Source organism: Callorhinchus milii, unplaced genomic scaffold, assembly GCF_018977255.1.
Source record: "Callorhinchus milii isolate IMCB2004 unplaced genomic scaffold, IMCB_Cmil_1.0 Scaffold7, whole genome shotgun sequence".
Classification (NCBI taxonomy): Eukaryota; Metazoa; Chordata; class Chondrichthyes; order Chimaeriformes; family Callorhinchidae; genus Callorhinchus; species Callorhinchus milii.
In genome coordinates this window covers 2861520-2884822 of record NW_024704748.1, presented here as the reverse complement: position 1 = coordinate 2884822, position 23303 = coordinate 2861520, and the positions used below count along the sequence as shown (strand labels likewise).

The following is a 23303-nucleotide window of genomic DNA, read 5'->3' as shown; positions in this document are numbered from 1 at the left end:
GTCCGGCTTCACTTCCTCCCCATTCCTCAGAGGATTGAGTTCCAAACCCTTGTTCTCACCTTAAAATCCCTCCATGGCATTGCTCCCCCCTACCTCTCTGGCCTCCTAACCCCAAACCAGCCTGTCCACTCTCTTCGCTTGGCGGAAACTGGCCTATTCCAGGTCTCCCACACATCCCGTCCCACCATTGGCGGTTGGGTATTCAGCATCTCTGCCGCCACCCTCTGGAATTCTACCCGGCAATTGCTCCACCTCACTCCCTCTCGTGCCTCCTTCAAGTCCTGTCTAAAGACCTTCCTCTTTTTTACCGTGCCTTCGGCCACCCACCCATCCCACCCTGCCCTCCACCGCTCCTGAGCCCAACTCCCCGTTCGTGTCCCAAACCCCTGATTGTCCAGCGCCCTGGGACGTCTTTCCAACGTGAAGGGACCCGTACTAGTATAATTTGTTGTTGTTGTTGTTTATCCTGAAATTGCCTTCCATCACCATGAGCTTGAGGCCTCCTCATGATCTGATAGCAGTTTGAATATTCCTCTTGCTGATTTAGTGTGCCCAATTTTTTTTTCCGCCCTGGTCCCTCTGGACTGTCTCCCCGTTAATGGGGTGCTGTTTCCTGCATGCTGGTTGCCCTCTGCAGAGTACCCCACCCGAAGAGAACCTTTGTTCAGGCTTGGCAATAAGTGTCTGTCAGGCCACTTGACTGTATAGGACGTCACTTCAGAGCTTGAATTCATGCACATGAACTGTAGAGGGTTTAGGAGCAGGAACCCTGGCTTGTTTCACCCTCCCTAATTTAGCTTGCACTAATTGACCCTGGCCCTGACCAGCAAAGGTAGGATGGACCAGGATTCGAACCAGCGATCTTCTGGTCATTAGCCTCTGTCCACTCCCATCATCTGGTTGGACTGCCCCACATTTTGGACATTCAGTCCAGGTTGCGTGTTCAGTGAGAGCCATAGACCCACTGCTGGGAACACGCAGCAGGTCAGGCAGCATTCTCTCTGCATAGATGCCTCTTGTTCCCAGCGACTTCTGTTTTTATTTCAGATTTCCAGAATCTGCAGTATTTCTGTGCGCAATTGGCCTGTGTTTCGCCCACAAAACACACAGTCACTACACTTTATAGTATATTCTGTGAAGCGCTTTGAGTCGTCTCGAAGACATCATAAGGCGCTATATCAAATGCAAGGATTATTATTATTATTTTGCCTTCTGTTTATTGAGGGCTCCTCTCAGAGGCTGACTGACTCGTAGACTGTAGACTTCCAGCGTTGTCTACTATTAATCTGCTTACTGATCGGAGCCTGATCCTTGGCTGGCTACCTTTCAGGTCATCAGAGCTGCATCTCTTAAGTAGATTTACAGGGAATTATTTCTGGGAGAGACATTTTGAACAAAAAAATACTCTTTTTCTCCTCCCCCACCCCCGCCTGACTTTAATCCCTCTCTAACAATCTGCAGTGCACCCAGTCATTTAATTTGTGCTGAAACTCAGAGCCATGTTATGCAGCGTTATCTGGGAGCTATATATTTTTACTTGTATTAATACTGTTGCTTCTAAGCTAACTTCTATTTTTTTTCTTTTGACTCTCCTTCAGGTACAAACCGTTCTTTCCATTCCAGGTGCTTCCAACAGCTGGCTCAGCGAACTGTGAACTTTATGCCCAAGACTCGAGCCTAGTTGAAGGACGTCTGAAAGTCACGGTGGTGGAATGTAGCAGGTAGGTGCCCAACACTCACCCAGTCTCAGCTATCAGACCATATAGCTTTAAAGTTTAAGACAAGGGACAGAGAGCCTTGCTGGTTCTCACATCTCGGAGTCAGACAAACCCCACCTCGGCCCTTTAAGCTCACAGTCTTGGTTGACATTTCAGTCTAGTTGTGTTCCCTCATTTCCACTGTGAAATCTTGTACGTCACTGCATCCAAATTTGCAGATGACACCAATTTGGAGTGCGTGTGTTTGTATGGGAGGGGGACTTTGGAATCAGAGGAGGCTACAATGGTATTGCAAAGAGAGAGCGTGATCAGATATGCACATTTTCTAATAACTGGTAAATTAAGTTTGATAACAACAACAACAACTTGCATTTATATAACACCCTTCACGTGTCCCTGAGTTCTTGACACTGACGGAGTCTGACAACGAGTGAAGGGGGAGGTGACCGTAAGCACGATCGAAAAGGAAATTCTTTAGCTGAGATTTAAAGGTGGGGAGGGAGGGGGCAAGGTGGAGGGATTGAGGGAGAGAGTTCAAGAGTTTTGGGGCGTAGTTTCGAAGGCACAGCCACAGATGGTAGAGCAGATGGGACGAGGGACAAACAGGAGGCCAGAGTCAGATAATACAGATAAGGTACTAGGTATAGGAAGGTACTGGATATAGGAAGTAGAAATATGAAGTGAATGTACTAAATGGGTGGAGAACTTACCAAGGAGAAAGTTGGAAGAAATCTATGGGCGTTGATTGACTCATTGCTCACCATGTCAAAACAGTATGAGGCAGCAATAAACAAGACACACAGGATGCTGGGCTATATTGCCAAATCAGTTGAGTTTAAATTCCCAGATATCATACTCAACCTATACTGAGCTATGGTCAAGCTGCACCTGGAGTATTGCATACAGTTCTGGTCGTCGAAACTTCGAAGGAGGGTACAGGGTACTGTGTACTGTGCGAATTTCAACAATAGCGATATATTCCCTGAGTACTATTTTACTCCAATGACATTGAGGGCTTTATAAAGGATGCGTATAATGTATATCCCGAAATAAAATCTCCCAAAGCATTTGCCATTAAGCAGGAATCTATCTTGGTTGTTAAGTAGTACAGTATAAATTTGCTAGAAAAAGGAGCTGCAGCTTTGATTTGTGCTCACTAGAGGACAGCAGAGGCCTGGCATTTTGGTGACTGCAGTGAGGTTGGAACACACGTCAGATTTATGTGCCTCAGGTGTCTGGTGAATAGAGACATCTAAAATAACTTTCCCTTTCAAATGTTATTGGAGTGGAGTCCTTTAGCTTAGAATTGGAGCACTCACCTCGCAAGCGTGAGTCCCGCACCAGGCTTCGGGACCACATCACTCCCACCCTCGCTCGCCTCCACTGGCTCCCCATCCCCCAGAGGATTGATTTCAAGATCCTCATCCTCACCTACAAGGCCATTCACGGCCTTGCTCCCTCCTACCTCTCCGACCTACTATCCCCCTACCTACCTGCCCGTACCCTCCGTTCCTCTGGCTCCGGTCTGCTCCACGTCCCCCGCCCCAATCGCCCTACCATCGGTGGTCGGGCCTTCAGCCTCTCAGCCCCGAGGCTCTGGAACTCCATCCCCCAGTGCCTTCGCCGCTTCCTCCCTTTCCTCCTTCAAGGCCGGTCTCAAAACCTTTCTCTTTGACCGAGCCTTCAGCTCCCCTCTCGACTCTCTTCCCCCTCCTCGCTCCCTCCCTTCCCTCCCCTTACCCTGACCATTTCCCCCCTGCTCGGGTCATGACCCAACTGTGCAGCGCCTTGGGACGTCCTCCTGACGTGAAAGGCGCTTTATAAATGGAATCTTGTTGTTGTTGTTGTTGAGGACCTGGGTTCGATTTCCGGGCAGGGTGAAACGTTGGGCAAGTTTCCTTACGTCTCATCTGAAGGAAACTGCATCTGTTTACCTAGCAGCAGGTAGGAACCCGGTTGTCAATCGATTGGCAGATCACTTTTCCGAGGGTAATAATCCCTTCCAGAAAATAAATCAATCATAATTTGATCGCTCAATCCACGACTGTTTGTCATGACACTGCAGTGCTCCGCAATTGGCTGCCACGTTTCGGCCACAAAAGATACACGTCAATTCACTTTACAGTATATTTGCAGTATATTACACTTTGCCAGGTTTCAGTCTGGTTCAATCAGTGGCACTTCCCCCTTCTGAGTCAGATGGTTGTGGGCTCAAGCCCTATGTGGGGACTTTGAACTTGTCGAGGCTAACACTGCATGCAGTATTGGGAGTGTGCTGCATTGTTGAAGGTGTCATCCTTTCTGAGTGAGAAGTTAAACAACAACAACAACAAGATTCCATTTATAGAGCGCCTTTCACGTCGGGAGGACGTCCCAAGGCGCTGTACAGCTGTACAGTTGGGTCAGGACCCGAGCAGGGGGGAAATGGTCAGGGTGAGGGGAGGGAGCGAGGAGGGGGTAGAGAGTGGAGAGGGGAGCTGAAGGCACGGTCAAAGAGAAAGGTCTTGAGACCGGCCTTGAAGGAGGAAAGGGAGGAGGCGGCGAAGGCACTGGGGGATGGAGTTCCAGAGCTGTCCAGTTCGGGGCTGAGAGGCTGAAGGCCCGGCCACCGATGGTAGGGCGGTTGGGGTGGGGGATGTGGAGCAGACCGGAGCCAGAGGAACGGAGAGTACGGGCAGGTAGGTAGGGGGATAGTAGGTCAGAAAGGTAGGAGGGAGCAAGGCTGTGAATGGCCTTATAGGTGAGGATGAGGATCTTGAAATCGATCCTCTGGGGGATGGGGAAAAAAAACTCTGGGACATGACTCTGTGTGACGGGCGTTATATATAAATGCAAGTTGTTGTAGACTGAGGACCCATCTGCCTATTTTGGTGGACATTAAAGATCCTGTGGCACTAACCGAAAAGAGAAAGGAGTTTCTCCCTGTGGCCTACAACAATCGCCCGAATACAATTGATCAGTCACTCCACCGCTGTTTGTGGGGGAATATTGCTGCACGCTGCACGTACAAAATACACAGTCACACCACTTTACAGTATATCCTATGAAGCGCTTTAAGACGACCTCTTGACTTGTCTGTACCAGAATCATGAGCCTCTGTGAAAGGATTGGCAAAGACTTTGAAAATCCAAAGACTCTAGTCTGAAACAAACAATTTCTTTGGTGCAGTAGTGAAGGAAATAGGGTCTAATTTTCTCGGCCCATCTTTCCAGCCCCATCGTAGTCAATGTTATGATCAGAATGTTGTGTATATCTAATTATGTCCTAGCCGTTTAACCTAATCATACCACTGCTTTTTTTTAATTTAAAGGTTATTTATCCTGGGATCCTATGAACGAAGTTTACCCATCCATTGTACGCTGGAGTTGAGCACCAGTGTGTGGAAAGAGAAATCCAGAAGCTCCATAAAAACGGTAACTTTTATCACCAAATATTTGTGAGTTAAATCAGGGCGATGAAACCAGTGAGCCTATTGAGCTGTGAGACGGAGAGTTCAACATCATATTGGGTCAATATGCACTATTTCCACTGTGAGTTTAAAACCGTTTGAGAGGTGGCTTCTGGAGTAAGTTTGCATGAGCTGAAATAATTCTTCCCAACAGCCCAGATCCCCGATCTCTCCCGAAATCCCTCGGCCTCTCGCTCAGTTTTCTCTTACTGCATGTGCTTTCAGTCACTTTCCTGCTGCCTTGTTCAGTGAATCGCCCTGTCCCAGGATTGCGCTTCGGGATGTTTCCCCACAATTTTTTTTGTGTCTGTGAGACGTACAGTAACTCATCACCGTGCTTTAGAATATTCCAACCAGCCTGAGAGTTCTACATATGTACACCATCTACACATGAACATGATCCTGTGTTTGGAATGGGATGCTCACTCTCTCCCTGGAGGGACACACCCTGTTGACCTAATGTCAGTGAGTATTAGGTTCAGGTTGGCAAGAGGCACGGCTTGGGGATCCCAGAGCATGAGTTCAGGTAGCGATGGAGTTTAATCAGCTGAAGCCGCACAGCTTTCCATTGATAGCATTGAAAGTACAAGTTGATGGTGCGACAGAATTTTTATGTTGGCACTTTGGTGTTTAATTTCCATGTTTGTCTGTGACAAAGAATGAACATTCCTGATCAGGCAGGAATCTCACTGCTTTGCTTGTAGTTTGGCAGATTGAATCTTCGCTGAACTCACATAGTCTAGGCTGGCTTTCCATTGCAGAGTGTTGCATGGTCCAGCATGCTGTCCTTCAGATGAGACGTTAAACTGAGGTCCCATCTACCTGTTCAGGTGAACCTGAAAGATCCCACCACACTATTTGAAAAAAGAAAGGAGTTTCTCCCGGTGTCCTGGCCAACAACGCCCCCAAATAAAATTGGTCATTCACTTTATGGCTGTTTGTGGATCATTGCTGCGTGCAAATTGGCTGTCGCGTTCGCCCACAACTACACAGTCACTACACTGCACAGTATATCCTGTGAAGAGCTATGGGACTTCCTCCTGATGTGAAAGGCGCTTTACCAAATGCAAGGATTATTATTGTTTTTGTTGTTATTGTCGGGTGATGAAAAATAGCATTTCCCTGTTCTATATGGTAGGATTTTTTTACATGGAATTATTCGCTTGACTGCCGGGTGTATCCTGCTGGACGTACAGCTGCAGTCTCCAGTAGAGGGCTGCAAATCTCCATCTACTCTTGCCCACCTGTCTGGAACACACTCAGTCACTGCCAGTAAAATCTGAAAATATCATGCTAAATAATCCTCCAGGTTATAAACCCTTGTGGGACCTTGCTGGTGCGAGTAGCTGTGATTATTTGTTTACAGTCCATAAAATTTAAAGTCAATTCACTTTACAGTATGTTCTGTGAAGTGTTTTGAGACGTCCTCTCGAAATAAAAGACGCTAAGTAAAATGCAAGGATTGTTATTATTCATAATCTGTTAAATATAGCCTTGGCATAGCAACTTCATTTTGCTTGGGAGGTGGAGGTATCTATGCTCTAGTGGTGAGAGTACTGGCCTCGCAAGTGAGAGGACCTGGGTTTGATTGGACCTGGGCGGGGGAAAAACGTTGGGCAAGTTTTCTCACTCCACATGTTTACCTAGCAGTAAGTAGAAACCCGACTGTTAGGCAATTGGCAGATCGCTTTTCCTGGGAAGACAATCCTTTCAAAACAGAACTAAACTTTAAAAAATAATAATAATTTGGTCACTCAATCCACGACTGTTTGTGGGACACTGCTGTATGCAATTTCGCCAATATAAACAGAGGCGTGTGGAGTGAGGAAACTTGCCCAACAAATGTAATTTTGTCTTGTATTTGTATTGTATTTAGAATTGACATGCAAGATTCTGGGTTTTTCATGTATGTTTATGGAGTGGACAGTGGACATATCAAGTAGAATGTATACACATCGAGCATAGGTGGAGTCCTATAGAGTATTGGTTAGAGCACTCCCCTTGCAAGCGAAGGGACCCAGGTTTGATTCCCAGACAGGGCGAAACCTTAGGCAAGCTTCCTTACTCCACATGCTTCTGTTTACCTAGGAGTAAGTAGGAACCTGGTTGGCGATTTGCTTTCCAAGGGTAATAATCCCTTCAAAAAAAAAAATTTACTTGGTAACTCAATCCACAGCTGTACAGAGTTGGTTCCTACATTTCGCCCACAAAATACACAGTCAATTCACTTTACAGTATATCCTGTGAAGCGCTTTGAGATGTCTCAACTTGTGCTAAGGCGCCAGGATTATTATTATTATATTATTATCTCACATAAACATGATTTACTGTGACTTAGAATTGAAGTGAAGCTTCTGGGTTTCTCGTGGAAGTTTATGGATTGGACAGTGTATATACCAGGTAGAATTTGTATGTTTCAGCGTATATTTTTTCCTTATTAAGTGTAGCAGACAGTAGCCTTTCCCAGCAGGCTGGAGGCAGTAGAATACAATCGAAGACAGCCTTGTGCTTTCCAAAACGTCTTGTATAAAAAGTGCTCACGTTGAGCTCTTATAATCTAATCAATCCTGTCGCGAGGTGACTACAACATTTCAAAACTATTGTTGTCTTTCTGTTTTTGAACTAAATGCAACTTTATTCACAAATTAAAAAGATTCTAATTATACCTTTTCAGCCTTTTGACACGTAATACTATAATTATCTTAATACATTAGTAATGAGCAACCTTTCCTTTTAAAATGTCAAGTAACAAATGCTACCCAGCTGTTTGGTGTGTGTGTGTGTGTGTGTGTGTGCGTGTGTTTGTGTGCGTGGGGGAGGGCGGGCATTGGGGGATACTTTAGCAAATGATCATAAAGACTGCAGTTTTCTTGTCCAGCGCCTCCTCCATTTTCTCTCAAGCAAAGACTCGTTTTCTCTTTATAACCTTCATACCAATCCAAAGGCATCAGCATCCCGCAGAGGAGAGTAATCTGGGATCACAGTTCTGTAAAGAAATTCATCCTTTTCGTACGTCTTCTCAAAGGCTTTGGTTTGAACTTTACCTTCAGTTTCTTTCCTCCTGTTAACTCCGGAGCTCTAAAAATTGAGGTTGTTTTAGCCTTAAGCTTTGCATGGTCTTAGCCTTATGATCTACACTGTTAAATGCTTAAATGTTAACCCATTCGATTGACATTTAAAATTGGACAGAAGATTTGCCTGTGGTTAGATGAGCATCCTGTTGGCAGTCGGTCAATTTCATCAATGCAACAACTTGCGGCTCAAACTAAGAGGCCAATCCACCGGGTCGGTCAACCATTGATTGAGGACCTCCCATTCTTTCCTCCAATGAACAGTTCCTTTAATGCTGTGGCCTCAGTCACTTTGGGCAGCTTTGTTCAGACTTGTGGACTCCTGTAGTTCAGTGGTTAGAGCACTCGCCTCGCAAGCGAGAGATCTGGGTTTGATTCCCGCCAGGGCGAAACCATGGGCAAGTTTCCTTATTCCACACGCCTGATAATAATCCCTCAAGAAAAAAAAACAATAATAAAATTGGTAACGTCAATCCAAGACTGTTTGTGGGACACTGCTGTGCGCAATTGGCTGTTGCGTTTCGCCCAGAAATATACAGTCAATTCACTTTGCAGCATATTCTGTGAAGCGCTTTGAGACATCTCGAAAACATGAAAAGCGCTATATCAAATGCAAGGATTATTATTATTATTATAAACAACCGACCAAGGCTGATTAGGCTGCTGTTTGAGCGCCTGGTATATCCAATAATCTGGTGCAAGGTATGAACGCAATGGGAATTGGACAGAAGCATTTGCATGGGGGAACCAGTGTATACTGTGTATATTGCTCTTTAAGACAATCCACCCAGGGGTTGAGCATTAATTAGTGTGTGACAGCAGCATCTAAGAAAATTGGTGGCCATTTTCTCCTCTAACTCCCAGTTACTGTCTCTGACCTGTTGGATGAAGGATGGCTCCAGTGATGATATCACCCATGTCATCCGTGAGGGAAACTGCACGCAAATAATTCCACAGATCAGTTTGAGGTTTCACCAGATTCTTATAGGAAATATAATGGGCAATAACATCTATTGCATTTGATACAGCACCTGTCACACCAGGAGGATGCCTCAAAGAGCTTCACAGAATTTGCTATAAAGTGCAGCGATTGTGTGTGCGTGTGTGTGCGTGTTTGAGGGCAGCAGTTCACTCCCACAAACGGCCACAGCATCGCTCTGTTTGCTGCGGGAATAAAAAGACTCTTTAACCCCAAAGTCACTGATGAAAAACTCAATAACATCCAACTATCCTATCCCTACATCTCCAGGATCCTTCCTTCCTCGCAGCTTCTCCTGTGTCTATGTGTCCTGATGTTCAGCGACTGAAGGGGTTGCTCGGAAGAAACCGAACGCACAGCAGTCTTTAAAGATGTGCGTACCATGTATTTAGTGCTCTGTATCACCGAGAAGGCTTTCATCTTTCCTCAAACACAAAAAGTGCTGAAGAGGAGCAAGAAAATGTTAATTCATTCAGTGGGTATGGAGATTTTTTTTTCAAAAGCTGTTTCATGTCCCGCCCAATGAGTCGTCTGTAAGATCTCTTTAAAATGGATTTGAACCCAGTGTTCTGCACAAATCTCTGTTGCTTGGGTTTGATTGACGGGTACGTATTTAGCAAGTGTCCTTCTGGTGATGCACTTTGTTATGTGTTTTTTTTATCAGCCTCTTCCTGCTTCTCCGTCGATGCTGGTTTCAAACAGCTGTGAGCACAACAAAGCAGCAAGATTACACTGGCTCTCTAGATTGAAGAGTAGACATGCTGCGAGTTGATAAGCAGTGCCCGCCACACACCCACACACACACAAAATGTAGTTGCTAATCCTTATCTTGGTCCTGGAGGTTTGTAAACTGTGGTTTACATTAAAAGCCTTAATGGATGGGAGTTTGCAGAGTGATGCAGGATTCACGTCCCTCAACTCTGCTGGCTTCATGTTTGGACATAAGCAAGCACGGAAAAAGGCCTGCGTCATCCAGTCCTATCATTCCCACCCCTCCGTTGTCCGCACCTACTCTGCAATGAACGTTTCCCCATCCTCTCTGCCTCCCAGCGGAAAGCTCCACTCTTTAACCCCAAAGTCACTGAAGAGAAACTCCATAATATTCAACAGTCTCCACTATGCTTCCTTCCTTACTCTCTCCCTCAATCCCTCCGCTTTGCCCCCTCCCTCCCCACTTTCAAATCCCGCCTAAAGACCTTTCTTTTTGATGGTGCTTACGGTCACCTTCCCCCCTCCCTCTGCCCCTGGCTCAGGCTCAGTCTCCGCTACTGTTCAAAAACGACAAGGGAGTTTCTCCTGGTGTCCTCCAGAGAAAAAGATCATTTACTTTGTTTTTTTGTGTGGGGCATTGCTCTGAGCAAAATGAATTGATGTTTTCACCTACAAATACTCAGTCACTAGATTTAACCAAAATCTCAGGAATTCTTTGAGGTGTTTTGATGTGATAAAGCGCTATATAAACTCTGCCACCCGCATTTTTACCCGCACCAAACTCCGCTCCCTGATTACCCCAGTCCTTGCCAGACTGCACTGACTGCCTGTCCCAGACAGGATCGACTTCAAGATCCTCACTCTTGTCTTCAAATCCCTGCACTCCTCTGCACCGCCCGACCTCTCTGATCTGTCTCCTCACAACAGTACTCATTACCTTCACTCCACCGGGTCTGGCCTCCTCCTTGTCCCCCAATCCTCCGCTCCACTATCAGCGGCCGTGCCTTCAGCCACTACATCCCGAGGCTCTGAAACTCCCTTCCTCACTCCCTTCTCACCCATTCTCTTCCTATTTTCAGGTGTCGGCTGAAGACCTTTCTTTTCGACCAGGCCTTTGGTCACCTTCCTCCCCTTCCCCCTGGCTCAGCCCCGGGATCCATTACTGTGAAGTGCTCTGAGACGGTGTCTGGCGTGGAGGGCGCTATATAAATCCAAGTTGTTGTTGTTATGTCAAATGCACTTATGATTATTATTATTATTATTTTAGCTCCAGTGGAGTAGCTCGCATTAGCATATAGCACTGAATTGGCCTTCTGCCCATGATTCTATGAAAGCATTTGTAAATAGTAAGAGCCCGATAAGATTCAGATCCCTTCACCCCTGTGCAAGATACAATATTGTGAAAAGGTCAAGTTGCAACTTGATCAAGTAATATAGTTACTGGAAGATTGAATTACAGTAGGTATAATATAATGCTTCCCTGCCCTTTTCCTATCTTAAACGGCTAGACCGGACTCCTATTTCTCCACTGAATCTCTATGTCCTCATGATACCCTGATAGGTTCCTACGCTGTTAAAACAGGCCATTTTAAAATAATTATCTTATTTTAAACAAAAAAGTGTTTTCCTTCCCTGATTGTTTAAAGTCAATTTGGCTTAGTCTGTGATAATCTCCCTTCTAGATCTGAGGTTAATAATAATAATCCTTGCACTTAGCATAGCTTCTTTAATAATAATCCTTGCATATGATATAGCACCTTATTATGTTGAGATGTCTCAAAGTACTTCACAGAATATACTGTAAAGTATATTTTGTGGGGAAAATGTGGCAGCCAATTGCGCACAGCAGTGTCCACAAACATTTGTGGATTAAATGACCAAACAATTTTTTTTTAAGGGATTATTTCCCCCGGAAAAGCAATCCTCCAATCGGCCAATAACTGGGTTCCTACTTACTGCTAGGTAAACAGAGACTTTTGGAGTAAGGAAACTTGCCTAAGGTTTCGGCCTGATTTATGTCAGGAGGATGTATCAAAAGCGATTTGCAGGATATTCTATAAAGCCAAGTGACTGTGTGTTTTGTAAGTGAATGTTTGTGGGGTTTAGACCAAAGACGGGACATTCTGTAGCACATTGGACGACCAGGGAGCTTCTCTGGTGTCTTGGATGATATCATCCTCTTGTCCATAGTCACGATGAAACGACAAGAATTAGCTATGTTGCTTGCACAGATTAGTTGCTGCCTTTTCCAACTGCACTTCCCATTAACATTGTATGAAGCACTTTGAGACATTTAGACATGATAGGCACTATGTCAGATGCAAGTGCTACATTATTGTAATTAATGGACCAACATAATAAGAAGAATAATCCTTGCATTTGATCTAGTGTCTTATCGCATCAAACATCTCAAAGTGCTTCACAGAGTATTTCTGTGACGTGCAGTGACTATATTTGTAGGTGAACACAGCAGCGAGTTTGTGCTCACCGCAAACAACCATGAAATGGATGGCCAATTTTTTTGGTGTTAGTTTTAATAATCCTATAACCCTTGAATTTTATAATCCTTGCATTTGATATAGCGCCTTATTACGTCGTTGACACATCTCAAATACATCAAAGAATATACTGTAAAGCAAATTGACTGCATATTTTATGGCGAAACCCAGCAGCCAATTGCACAGCAGTGTCCCACAAACAGTCGTGGATTGAATGACCGAATTATTATTTCAAAAATATTTTTTTTTGAAGGGATTATTAACCCTGGAAAAGTGATCCATCAATCGACTAACACCTGGGTTCCTACGTATTGCTAGGTAAACGGAGGCATGTGGAGTTAGGAAACTTGCCTAAGGTTTCGCTCTGCCACGGAATTGAACCGGGGTCCTCTCAAGTGCTCTAACCACGTACAGGACTCTTATTAAAACTTCTTAAAATTTTAAGAATAATCCAAAATCTTGAAATGCTAAGAATAAAAAAGAAGTCCAAGTCTGAAGACCCAGTCGGAATTTCTTCCCCTGCAGTGTTAACTAATAAAATCCTTAGCTTGTGTGGATTCCTATTTCAGCCAAATGCCTTGCAGCTTGGCAATTATGCACAATTTTGTTTGAATCTCTTTAAAAAGTTTTTGTATCCTGCCAAGTCAAACCGATTAGGATGAGGGAATATCCGTTGGAAATGTCAATTTTTCTTTCATCACTTACTGCTGCGCACATAACTTTGAATTAGCAGGCGGTTTCATTTGAGTTGCATATATAGGTTAAGTCAATAAATTAGTTTTTTTTTAAATTGTAGCAATGAGACGGGTCAGGTAAATGTTACCAAGTACACACACACGCACACACACATATATAAGATAATCTGATCTGCCGCCAGCTGTTTTGCTCTTTTTGCAATTAAGGCAGCTCTGAGCAAGATGTAAGTGGGTTATTTTTTGCATTGCTTAACCTTTACTGACCTAAGATAAGAGCTGTGTCAAATAAAATTACTGTTTGAAGTTCACTTGTTCCGAGGTTCACAATGTTAGTTTGGATGAAGAAGGCCCTTCAGCCCACCTGATCATATCCCTCCAGAACACCCATCCTATTGTACTCCCATCACAGCATCGTACTGTTTTTCAAATAAGTCCCAGAGTCCTGGCCTCAACCATCTTCCTGGTAACCTGTCGTTAAATACCCTCATAGAATCATAGAATTAAACAGCACAGAAGGAGGCCATTCGGCCCATCACGACGTGCTGGCTCTTTGAAAATAACTATCCAAATCAATCCCACTCCCCCGCGCTCTCCTCATAGCCCTGCAAACTTGTCCTCCTCAAATAATTATCTTTTCTCTTAAAAGTCGTTATCGAATCGACTTCCACCACCCTTTCAGGCAAAATGCGTCACTTCGCATTTCTCCACATTAAACGTCATCTGCCACCTGTCTGCCCATTTTACCAGTGTGTTAATGTCCCCTTGCAGTATGCTGCCATCCTCCTCATTGTTTACTACTTTTCCTAGCTTGGTATCAACTGCAAACTTGGACTCCGTATGTCCAAGTCCAGGTCATTTATATAGATCAAAAAAAGCAGTCCCAATACCGACCCCTGGGAGTCACCACTGGACACTTCTCTCCAGTCAGAAAAACAACCGTTCTTCTTTTGTGAAGACAGATGCAAAGTACTCATTCTGTACGTCAGCCCTGCCCTCTGCCTCCACAAGAAGATTTTCTCTAATTGGACACACCCTACCTTTGACTAATCTTTTATTATAAAATACCTTAGAGTGAGTTCCCTTTTATGTTACCCGATAATCTTTTCTCATATAATCTCTTTGCCCCTCTTATTTTCTTTTCAGTTCTCCTCTGTACTTTCCATATTCTATTTGATTATCTTCTGAATTTTGTACCTGACATTTATCATAAGCCTTGTTTATCTGTTTTATTTTAATCCCAATTTCCTTATTCATCCAGGGAGGTTTGGATGCACGTCCCCTCTTGAAATTAGTTTAAACCCTTCCCCACAGCACCAGTTAACCTCCCTGAGAGGTCATTGGTCCCATCCCTGTTCAAGTGTGACCCATCCACCTTGTACAGGTTCCACCTGCCCCAGAACTAGTCCCAATGATCCAGGAACCTAAAGCCCTCCTTTCGGCACCATTTCTCCAGCCATGCATTCATGTGTTTGATCCTACTGTTTTGATGCTCACTTGCACGGGGCACTGGGAGTAATCCAGAGATCACCACCTTTGAGGTCCTACTCTTTATCTTTTTCCTTAACTTCTAATAGGATCTCATCCCTTTTTTTCCTTATGTTATGGATCCCAACATGTGTCTGTCCAGGGCACACAAAACATCCTGGAGTTCCCACATGGCATGTAACCAGTTTCAGCTGCCCTGCCATATTTACAGACATGTTTTATTTTATTTTAATATAACTATTGTATATTTTATAAGTATGCACCTCTTTCCCCCTCTGCACCGAATTCCCACTCTCACTAAATTCCTTAACAGAATTCTCACTCTGTTCCACCTCACTCAGTTCCCTCCTCACGCTGCTGAGCTCGTTGCTCAAGTCTGGTTTATTCTGGTTGTCTCCTTTGTTCTTACAAGAACAACAACTTGCATTTATATAGTGCCCTTCATGGAGGTAGCGTCCCGGACCGCTAGACAGTGGAGGAGTCTGACAGCAAGGATGGGGGAGGTGACCGCAAGCACGATCAAAAAAATGCACAAAATATACAGTTAACTCACATTACAGTATATTCTGTGAAGCGCTTTGAGACGTCTCGAAGGCATGATAAGGCCCTGTATCAAATGCAAGGGTTATTATTATTTGCTCACAGTGTCATTAACAGGCTATTTGTGCCCTCACCACCAATTCCACTGATAAATATATTGGTCGTTCATTTTGAGGCTGGTTGCAAATTGGCTGTCAGGTTCACCTACAAAATATGCAATCACTATAATACACCTTACAGTTAGGGAGTTTACAAGCAAAACCACTTGTAACTTGTGGTTACTCTGATTTATCAGATGGTTTAAGATAGCATATTTAGTCATTTTAAATCAAATGTGCTTTAAGACAATCCTATTTATTTTTCATTTTGCTTCACCCAAAAAACATAGTCACTCCACTTCACAGTGTATCCTGTGTAGCGCTTTGAGATGGCTCGATGATGTGATAAGGCCCTATATGTATATATCTCAAATGCAAGATTTATTATTATTATTATTTAATTGTTCCTGGCATCCCTGGAATAATGTGCGTGGCTGATATTTCCATAGATACAGGGTTAGCTTTGCCGAGACTTGGTGCGACTTGCTATTTGTCGTGCCTGGGTTTGACTGTGCGCAAAAAAAAATTTACGGCGCAGAGCAAGTTGAAGTGTTTTTTTTTTGTCGACGACAGCTCCATTTGAGAGTTTAAACAAAATTGACGCATGTTGATTGTGGGTGAGGCTGTGCAAATAGACTGTCTCGGGCGGAGGTAGCTGCATTTAATCCCCATAGCATGTGGCTATTATGCTCAAAAGATAGCACTGTTTTATTTGGCAGCTCAGAAAAATAGATTAAGACCTCTGGTCACTCTAAATGGTTTATAATGGAAGAGTAGGGATGAATCAAGTCGTATTTCTTCCAGGATCCCAGAGGAAAAGTACAGCGATTGCAGAGGTTATTCCTGTAATGAGCTGGTGCTGAATCGCAGCTTGGTTTGTGCTTGACCTCTGCTCCTGTATATCTCCCTGGGGATGTAGTCGAGCCCTGTTGAAATTGCGCCTAGGGCCGAAAGTTCTCAATAGGTTTTGTTTGTAATCATGACTGATGCAGTAACTGATGAGAGCCGAGGGGTGTACTGTCTGTCCTATGTTATTTCTGATAACAAATAATAATAATAGGCCTTGCATTTGATATAGCGCCTGATCACATCTTCGAGACGTCTCAAAGCGCTTCACAGAATATACTGCAAAGTGAATTGACTGTATATTTTGTGAGCGAAAAACGGGAGCCAATTACGCACAGCAGGGTCCCACAAACTGTCACAGATTGAAGTGACCAATCTTTTAAAAATAAATTTGGAAGGAATTATTATCCCCCAGAAAAGTGATCCTCCAATTGACTAACAACCGGATTCCCACTTACTTCACGCTAGGTAAACAAAGGGGTGTGGAGTAAGGAAACTTGCCCAACATTTCACCCTGCCGGGAATCAAACCCAGGTCTCTCACTTGCAAGGCGAGTGCTCTAACCGCTACAGGGCTCCGCTGATAGCGAGTATTAAACCTCACAGACTAGGCTGACGCTCCAGTGCAGTCCTGGGGGAGAGCTGCACTGTTGGAAGTGCCGCCCTTTGGGATGAGGCGCTATATGTAAATTGTTTTGTATTCTAAACCGAGGTTCCATCCCTCCCAGTTCAGCCGGACCTTAAAGATACCATGACAGAGTTGACACATGAGGACACCCATCACCATGCTTAAGAGTACCCAAAGGCTTGTGAGATTATGGAATGGATTGCTGGAGATATAGCTTGGAGCAAGGAGTTAAGAAAGTTACAAAAACAGAGAGAGCTGGGGAAACTCAGCAGGTCAGGCAGCATCTATGGAGAACAGAGAGAGCTGGGAAAACTCAGCAGGTTAGGCAGCATCTATGGAGAAAGTTACAGATGGATACTTGCTCAGTAAATATTTTAAGAGATGTGGAGAATAGCCAGGGAAATCATCAGGTCTATGGGAGCTGAAGAGACCTCCCATACACCTGATGATGGAGTCGTCTCAAAGGCTGAACGGTTTATTCATGTTCTTATGTTCCTAGGTTCCGTTAAAGCTGCATGTGGCCAACAAGCAGTTCAACAAGTTGGTGCATATGTTTAGAATAGGCGGGATTAGCGATACAACAGCAACAGAACGTACTCACTCGCTCGCCAGCCGAACCCTTAACAAAATATGAAAGCACATTTGAAATTGCAGTTCGATTTGATTGCGAGGACTGTGCGCTGTATAAAAGACGGAAGAAAGAGCTGCACTTTCCTCTCAACCTTGGCTGACAGCTGGATAGGCCTTACCCACCTTCTGAGAGGCACTTCAGTTGCCTTGTATTGACATTCTCTTTAAAAGCGTTTCAGACAAGCAGGCGAGTAACAACTACAGCACAAAGAGCAGTTTGCCTTTTCTACTCAAAGCAAATGGATCAGTGAGATGATATGTAGAGGTGTATTATAATCTTCTCTCGTGCTTTATGCCTGTTACTCTATTGTTCCTCGTGCTTTTTGCTTCCTCGGTTTGTAAGGATTGTTTCACAAGGTTCCTGCGGGTACAATGGGATAAGCCGGAGTGAGACATCCATTGGTTACAACTAACGGATTTCACTAATATCTGCTAATTTAGTGTAATTAGTGTTTGAAAAGGTGGTTGCAAAGATAATTAAAAATGTCATCGTCGGGACATTGCCGTCTGCGATCTTTCCTGCACATCGGATTTCATACATCACATCACGCTCCACAAGGTTGAGCCAGTGAAAAAGGGTTTCACATGCTTTCTGAGTGCACAGTACAGAACATTGTGGGGTTTTTTTTCTTGTTGCTTCCCCACTTCACTCTGTTGCAACAGACCAGCGCATGGGGAGGGTAGAAATTCTGTTCGATTTTGGGGAAGTGCAATTATAATGGAAGAAATCCTATCAGTGGTCGACATTGCCAAATGAAATGCTGAAATCCTGTACTCTGTCCAGCACTTGGGACGTCCTCCCGACATGAAAGGCGCTTTACAAATGTAATCTTGTTGTTGTTGTTGCAAAGACATAGCAGTGAATGGAATTCTTACCCTAAATTCTACTATTATGAAGATCAATTGGCTACTCTTGCACTCACTGGACTCGGCTTGACTCATCCTTTATACTGGCTCAATCCTGCAGAGCGTGGTGTGACGTACGAAATACGACTAGGGAGATGCTGAATAACTATTTGGAAGAACAAAAACAATAACAATCCTTGCATTGGATCTAGCGCCTTATCACATCTGTCGAGAAGTCTCAAAGCGCTTCACAGAGTATACTGTAAAATGAACCGACTGTATATTTTGTGGGCAAAACAAGGCAGCCAATTGCGCACGGCATCGTCCCACAAACAGTCGTGGATTGAGTGACCACATTTTTAAATTTTGTCATTTTTTGTTATTGATTAATCAATCAATCCGTCGATTGCTTTGAGACGACGGCGTGTATGATTTTTGCTTAGTTCAGCACCGTTGAGATGGATCGAACTGGCCATTCCCCAGGAACCCTGTCGATTCCTCCGTCTGTTCTCACCTTTTCAACTCTGTCGCCCTGCCGACGTGTGCGCAAGAACCACTCGTCTCGGTGCTTTATTTCTCATTCATCCTCAAAAGCAGCAGCACTGACATAGAAGTGATAGACAGCCTGTTCCTGCTGCTCCTGTCCCATCTCGTTACTTCGAGCTTTGCTTGACATTGCCCCAAACGAGTGATTCAGAATCTTGTCATCATCGCACAAGATAGTCAGAAAGATCTTATCTCCAATCAGTCGGCCACCACCATCGTTGCTCATGCTCCTATTTCTGTACTATTTCGCCCACAAAATATACAGTTAATTTACTGTGTGGTATATTTTGTGAAACGCTTTGAGATGTCTCGAAAGACGAAGGATTCAGAATGCACCAAAAAGAATTCAAATGTTCCATTTTTGTTTTAGTTCTGGCAAAAGGTCATCGATCCAAAACATTAACTAATTTTTCTCTCTCCATACATACTGCCTGCCCTGCTGAGTGTTCCAAACCACTTCTGTTTTTATGTTCCTGTTTTTGGTTTGACTTGTCCTTGTACTTTTGTGGTCCCTTGACCCCTCTGTGTGCGAGTTCAAGTTTCATGTTTTCAGCTACATCTAGAGTGTTAATAAATAGGAAAGAAAATGTCACTTATTTTGGGTTTATTCTGCCACCACTATAAAAATGAATGTTTCGCCCACAAAATATACAGTCAATTCACTTTACAGTGTGTTCTGTGAAGCGCTTTGGGACGTCCTCCCGACGTGAAAAGCGCTACATAAAATGCAAGGATTATTGTTATTATTATTATATTCTGTGAATCCCTTTGAGACGTCTCGAGGACGTGATAAGGCTCTGTATCAAATGCAAGGATTATTATTTTTATCTCTCTTGTTGTGAGACTTTTCCCTCCAAACACCGGAAATCCTGATCCTGTCGCAAGGTTTTTTTTATATATGATAAAATAAATAGTCCTTGTAATTGATATCAGCGACATTCACAGGAGAAAGACCCGAGTGCCTCACAATGTTTGCTGTAGACTGTAAAGACCGAATATTTTACAGGCGAACACGGTTGCCGATTTCTACACAGCAATGTCTCACAATCACCCATAAAGTGAATAACCCATTTAATCTGGGTGATGGTCAGCCAGGATGTCGGGGAAAATCTCCTCATTATCACTGGAAGATGAAATTAAATGTTATGTAATCCGGAATCTGCAGAAATCCTATAGAATGGAAGTCCCCTTCTGCACCGACTGTAGAATTATGGATTTTTTTTGTGGTATTGATTCCATTGACTTTATCCTGTGCTATGAATGTCGTCAGAGGCCAGTGATACAGATAAACAGAAAAACAGAACTATTGATGGTTCTAGTTCATGAATGGACTTGAGATGCAATTGAAATTGGAGTGTAGTCACATTTCACGCATCCTATAGCCCCTCCGACTCCCTCCCTCCCTCCCTCATCTTGTTCAAGATCCATCTCAAGACCTACCTCTTTGACTGCGATTTCGGTTATCTTTCCCCTCCCCATCTCTCCTCGACCCATCCCTAGCTCGGGCACAAAGTCAGGTGTCGTTAAGGACCTTGGGACGTCCTCCCGATGTGAAAGTCGCTGTATAAAAGTACATTTGTATTGTTTTGTAAGCTTGAAAGACTGCCATCATCACGCCCACCCTGAAAAAACCCTCCCTTGATGCGTTGCAGCTATCAAGCTACCGGCCCATCTCCAACCTCCCCTTTCTCTCCAAGGTCTTGGAAAGAGTTGTCGCCTCCCAACTGCGCTCTTTCCTTTCCACCCATTCTCTTTTTGAACCCCTTCAGTCAGGTCTCCGTGCTGCTCATAGCACAGAAACTGCCCTGGTCAAGGTCACCAATGATATCCTGACCATCTGTGACCAGGGCTCCCTCTGTATCCTCGTCCTCCTCGACCTATCGGCAGCATTCGATACGGTCGACCACGCTATCCTACTCCACCGCTTGTCCTCCCACCTCAACCTTCAAGGCACTGTCCTTGAATGGTTTAGCTCTTACCTTTCCCACCGTCTTCACTTCGTCTCAACGAATGGCTTCTCCTCCACCCCCGTACTGTCTCATGTGGTGTCCCTCAGGGCTCTGTCCTCGGTCCCCTCCTCTTCACCCTCTATATGCTCCCCCTTGGTGACATCATCCGCAAACATGGGGTTAACTTCCACATGTATGCGGATGACACCCAACTCTACCTTTCCTCCTCTACTCTCAACTCCACGACCACCGATGTCCTGACAGCCTGCCTGTCCGACATCGAGTCCTGGACGAGAGACAACTTTCTTCAGCTCAACGTGCGAAAAACCGAGGCCCTCCTGATTGGCTCACGTCAGCGCCTCCGCACCTCAGGCGCTGACACCATCAGCATCCAAGGCTGCACTCTCCACCTCTCAAAGCCAGTCAGGAACCTCGGCGTTTTGTTCGACCCTGAGCTGTCCTTTCTCCCTCACATCCGCACCACAACTGGCACCGCCTTCCATCACCTCCGGAATATCGCCAGATTACGGCACTACCTCACCCCTCACGCCGCTGAAACCCTGGTTCACGCCTTTGTCACCTCAAGGCTGGACTATGGGAACTCTCTCCTCGCCGGCCTTCCCGCCACCTCCCTCCACAAGCTGCAGGTCATTCAGAACTCTGCAGCTCGTGTACTGTCCCGCACCAGGCTTCGCGATCACATCACTCCCACCCTCGCTCGCCTCCACTGGCTCCCCATCCCCCAGAGGATTGATTTCAAGATCCTCATCCTCACCTACAAGGCCATTCACGGCCTTGCTCCCTCCTACCTCTCCAACCTACTATCCCCCTACCTACCTGCCCGTACCCTCCGTTCCTCTGGCTCCGGTCTGCTCCACGTCCCCCGCCCCAACCGCCCTACCATCGGTGGTCGGGCCTTCAGCCTCTCAGCCCCCAGGCTCTGGAACTCCATCCCCCAGTGCCTTCGCCTTGCTTCCTCCCTTTCCTCCTTCAAGGCCGGTCTCAAAACCTTTCTCTTTGACCGTGCCTTCAGCTCCCCTCTCGACTCTCTTCCTCCTCCTCGCTCCCTCCCTTCCCTCCCTCACCCTGACCATTTCCCCCCTCCTCTCTCCCTCCCTTCCCTCCCCTCACCCTGACCATTTCCCCCCTGCTCGGGTCATGACCCAACTGTGCAGCGCCTTGGGACGTCCTCCTGACGTGAAAGGCGCTCTATAAATGGAATCTTGTTGTTGTTGTTGTTGATGTGCGGAAGTGCAGGTAGCAGGCAGTAATTTTTATGGCAATCTAATTTGGGGATTCAGCTGATTGTCGTAAACCACTCAAACTTTTGCTGTGACAATTGGATGCCATCTGGACCTCTCTATTTGATTACTACCTTGTGATCATTTCCAGGTCCCTGTTCTAATATATTTAAAGATGTATTGATACCTCTGGTTTTGACCAGATCATTAAAAGCAAGTTACTGCATGTAGCGAGCTATGTTCTCATAAGTCACTTGGACAGGGACAGGAGGAGGGAGGAAGTACCTTTCACAACTAACCTCTTTTATTGATCACAAGTCTCAATATTTTGGACGAAACGTTAAACAGTGATCTCGTCTGCCTGTTCAGGTGTACGTTAACGATCTCATGGTACTATTTGAAAAAGAGGGTAATATTTGAATAATAAGTTTCTCCCAGTGTCCTAACCAACAATCCGCCACCCCACACTCAGATAAAATTGGTCAGTACTCTGTAGCTGTTTGTGGGACATTGCTGTGTGCAAATTGGCTGGTGTATTTGTCTACAGAATATGTACAGTCACTGCTGTACACAGTAAATCTTTCTACCCTACGGCCAAGAATACAATCTACTAGACTTCTCAAAGAACTTCACAGGACTTACTGTAAAGTCTAGTCAATGTGTATATTGTGCAATCCTGTAGCTCAGTGGTTAGAGCATTCGCTTTGCAAGCGAGAGACCTGGGTTCAATTCCAGGCAGGGCGAAACCTTGGGCAAGTTTCCTTACTCCACACGCCTGATAATAATCCCTCGAAAAAACCCAATAATAAATTGGTCATTTCAATCCACGACTGTTTGTGGGACACTGCTGTGTGCAATTGACTGCTGCATTTCGCCCACAAATATACGGTCAATTCACTTTACAGTCTATTCTGTGAAGCATTTTGAGACATCTAGAAGACGTGAATAGCGCTATATCAAATGCAAGGATTATTATTATTATTATATTGTAGGGGAACGTAGCAGCCAACTTGCATACTGCAGTATCCAGTAAACAGCCATGGAGTGAATGACAAGCCTACCTCTTTATTCCCTTGTTCCTCATGTTCCCCTCTCCATCAATGTTTTTTTGTTCCCTGTTACAAGAAAGCAATGTGTTTCTCTTTACAGGTGCCATTGATGTGGCAAGGCAGGGTCTTAGCGATATGGTTGATAGGACCATAGGAATTGCTAGTCGAAAAAAGACTAAGGTCCAGCTTGTTTGTCTTCCACTGTAATGATGGTCGTACAACGACAACAATGGAGATGTTGATAGCAATTAATTCTATATGGACTAGTCTACCAACACAATGGAAAGCATTGGGAACCTTTGATCTTTAGTTGATAGAGGGTTCTT

The 23303-nt window shown here is 44.8% G+C and overlaps 1 protein-coding gene across 1 annotated transcript in view; it reads left to right on the top strand.

Annotated features, from left to right (window-relative positions):
* pdzd8 (PDZ domain containing 8) overlaps window positions 1-23303 on the top strand; it is a 78601-nt gene that overhangs the window by 34165 nt on the left and 21133 nt on the right. The window contains exons 3-4 of the mRNA XM_042336793.1: window positions 1599-1721; window positions 5029-5131. Coding sequence (XP_042192727.1) covers window positions 1599-1721; window positions 5029-5131 — 226 coding nt within the window. The remainder of the gene's footprint in view (window positions 1-1598; window positions 1722-5028; window positions 5132-23303) is intronic.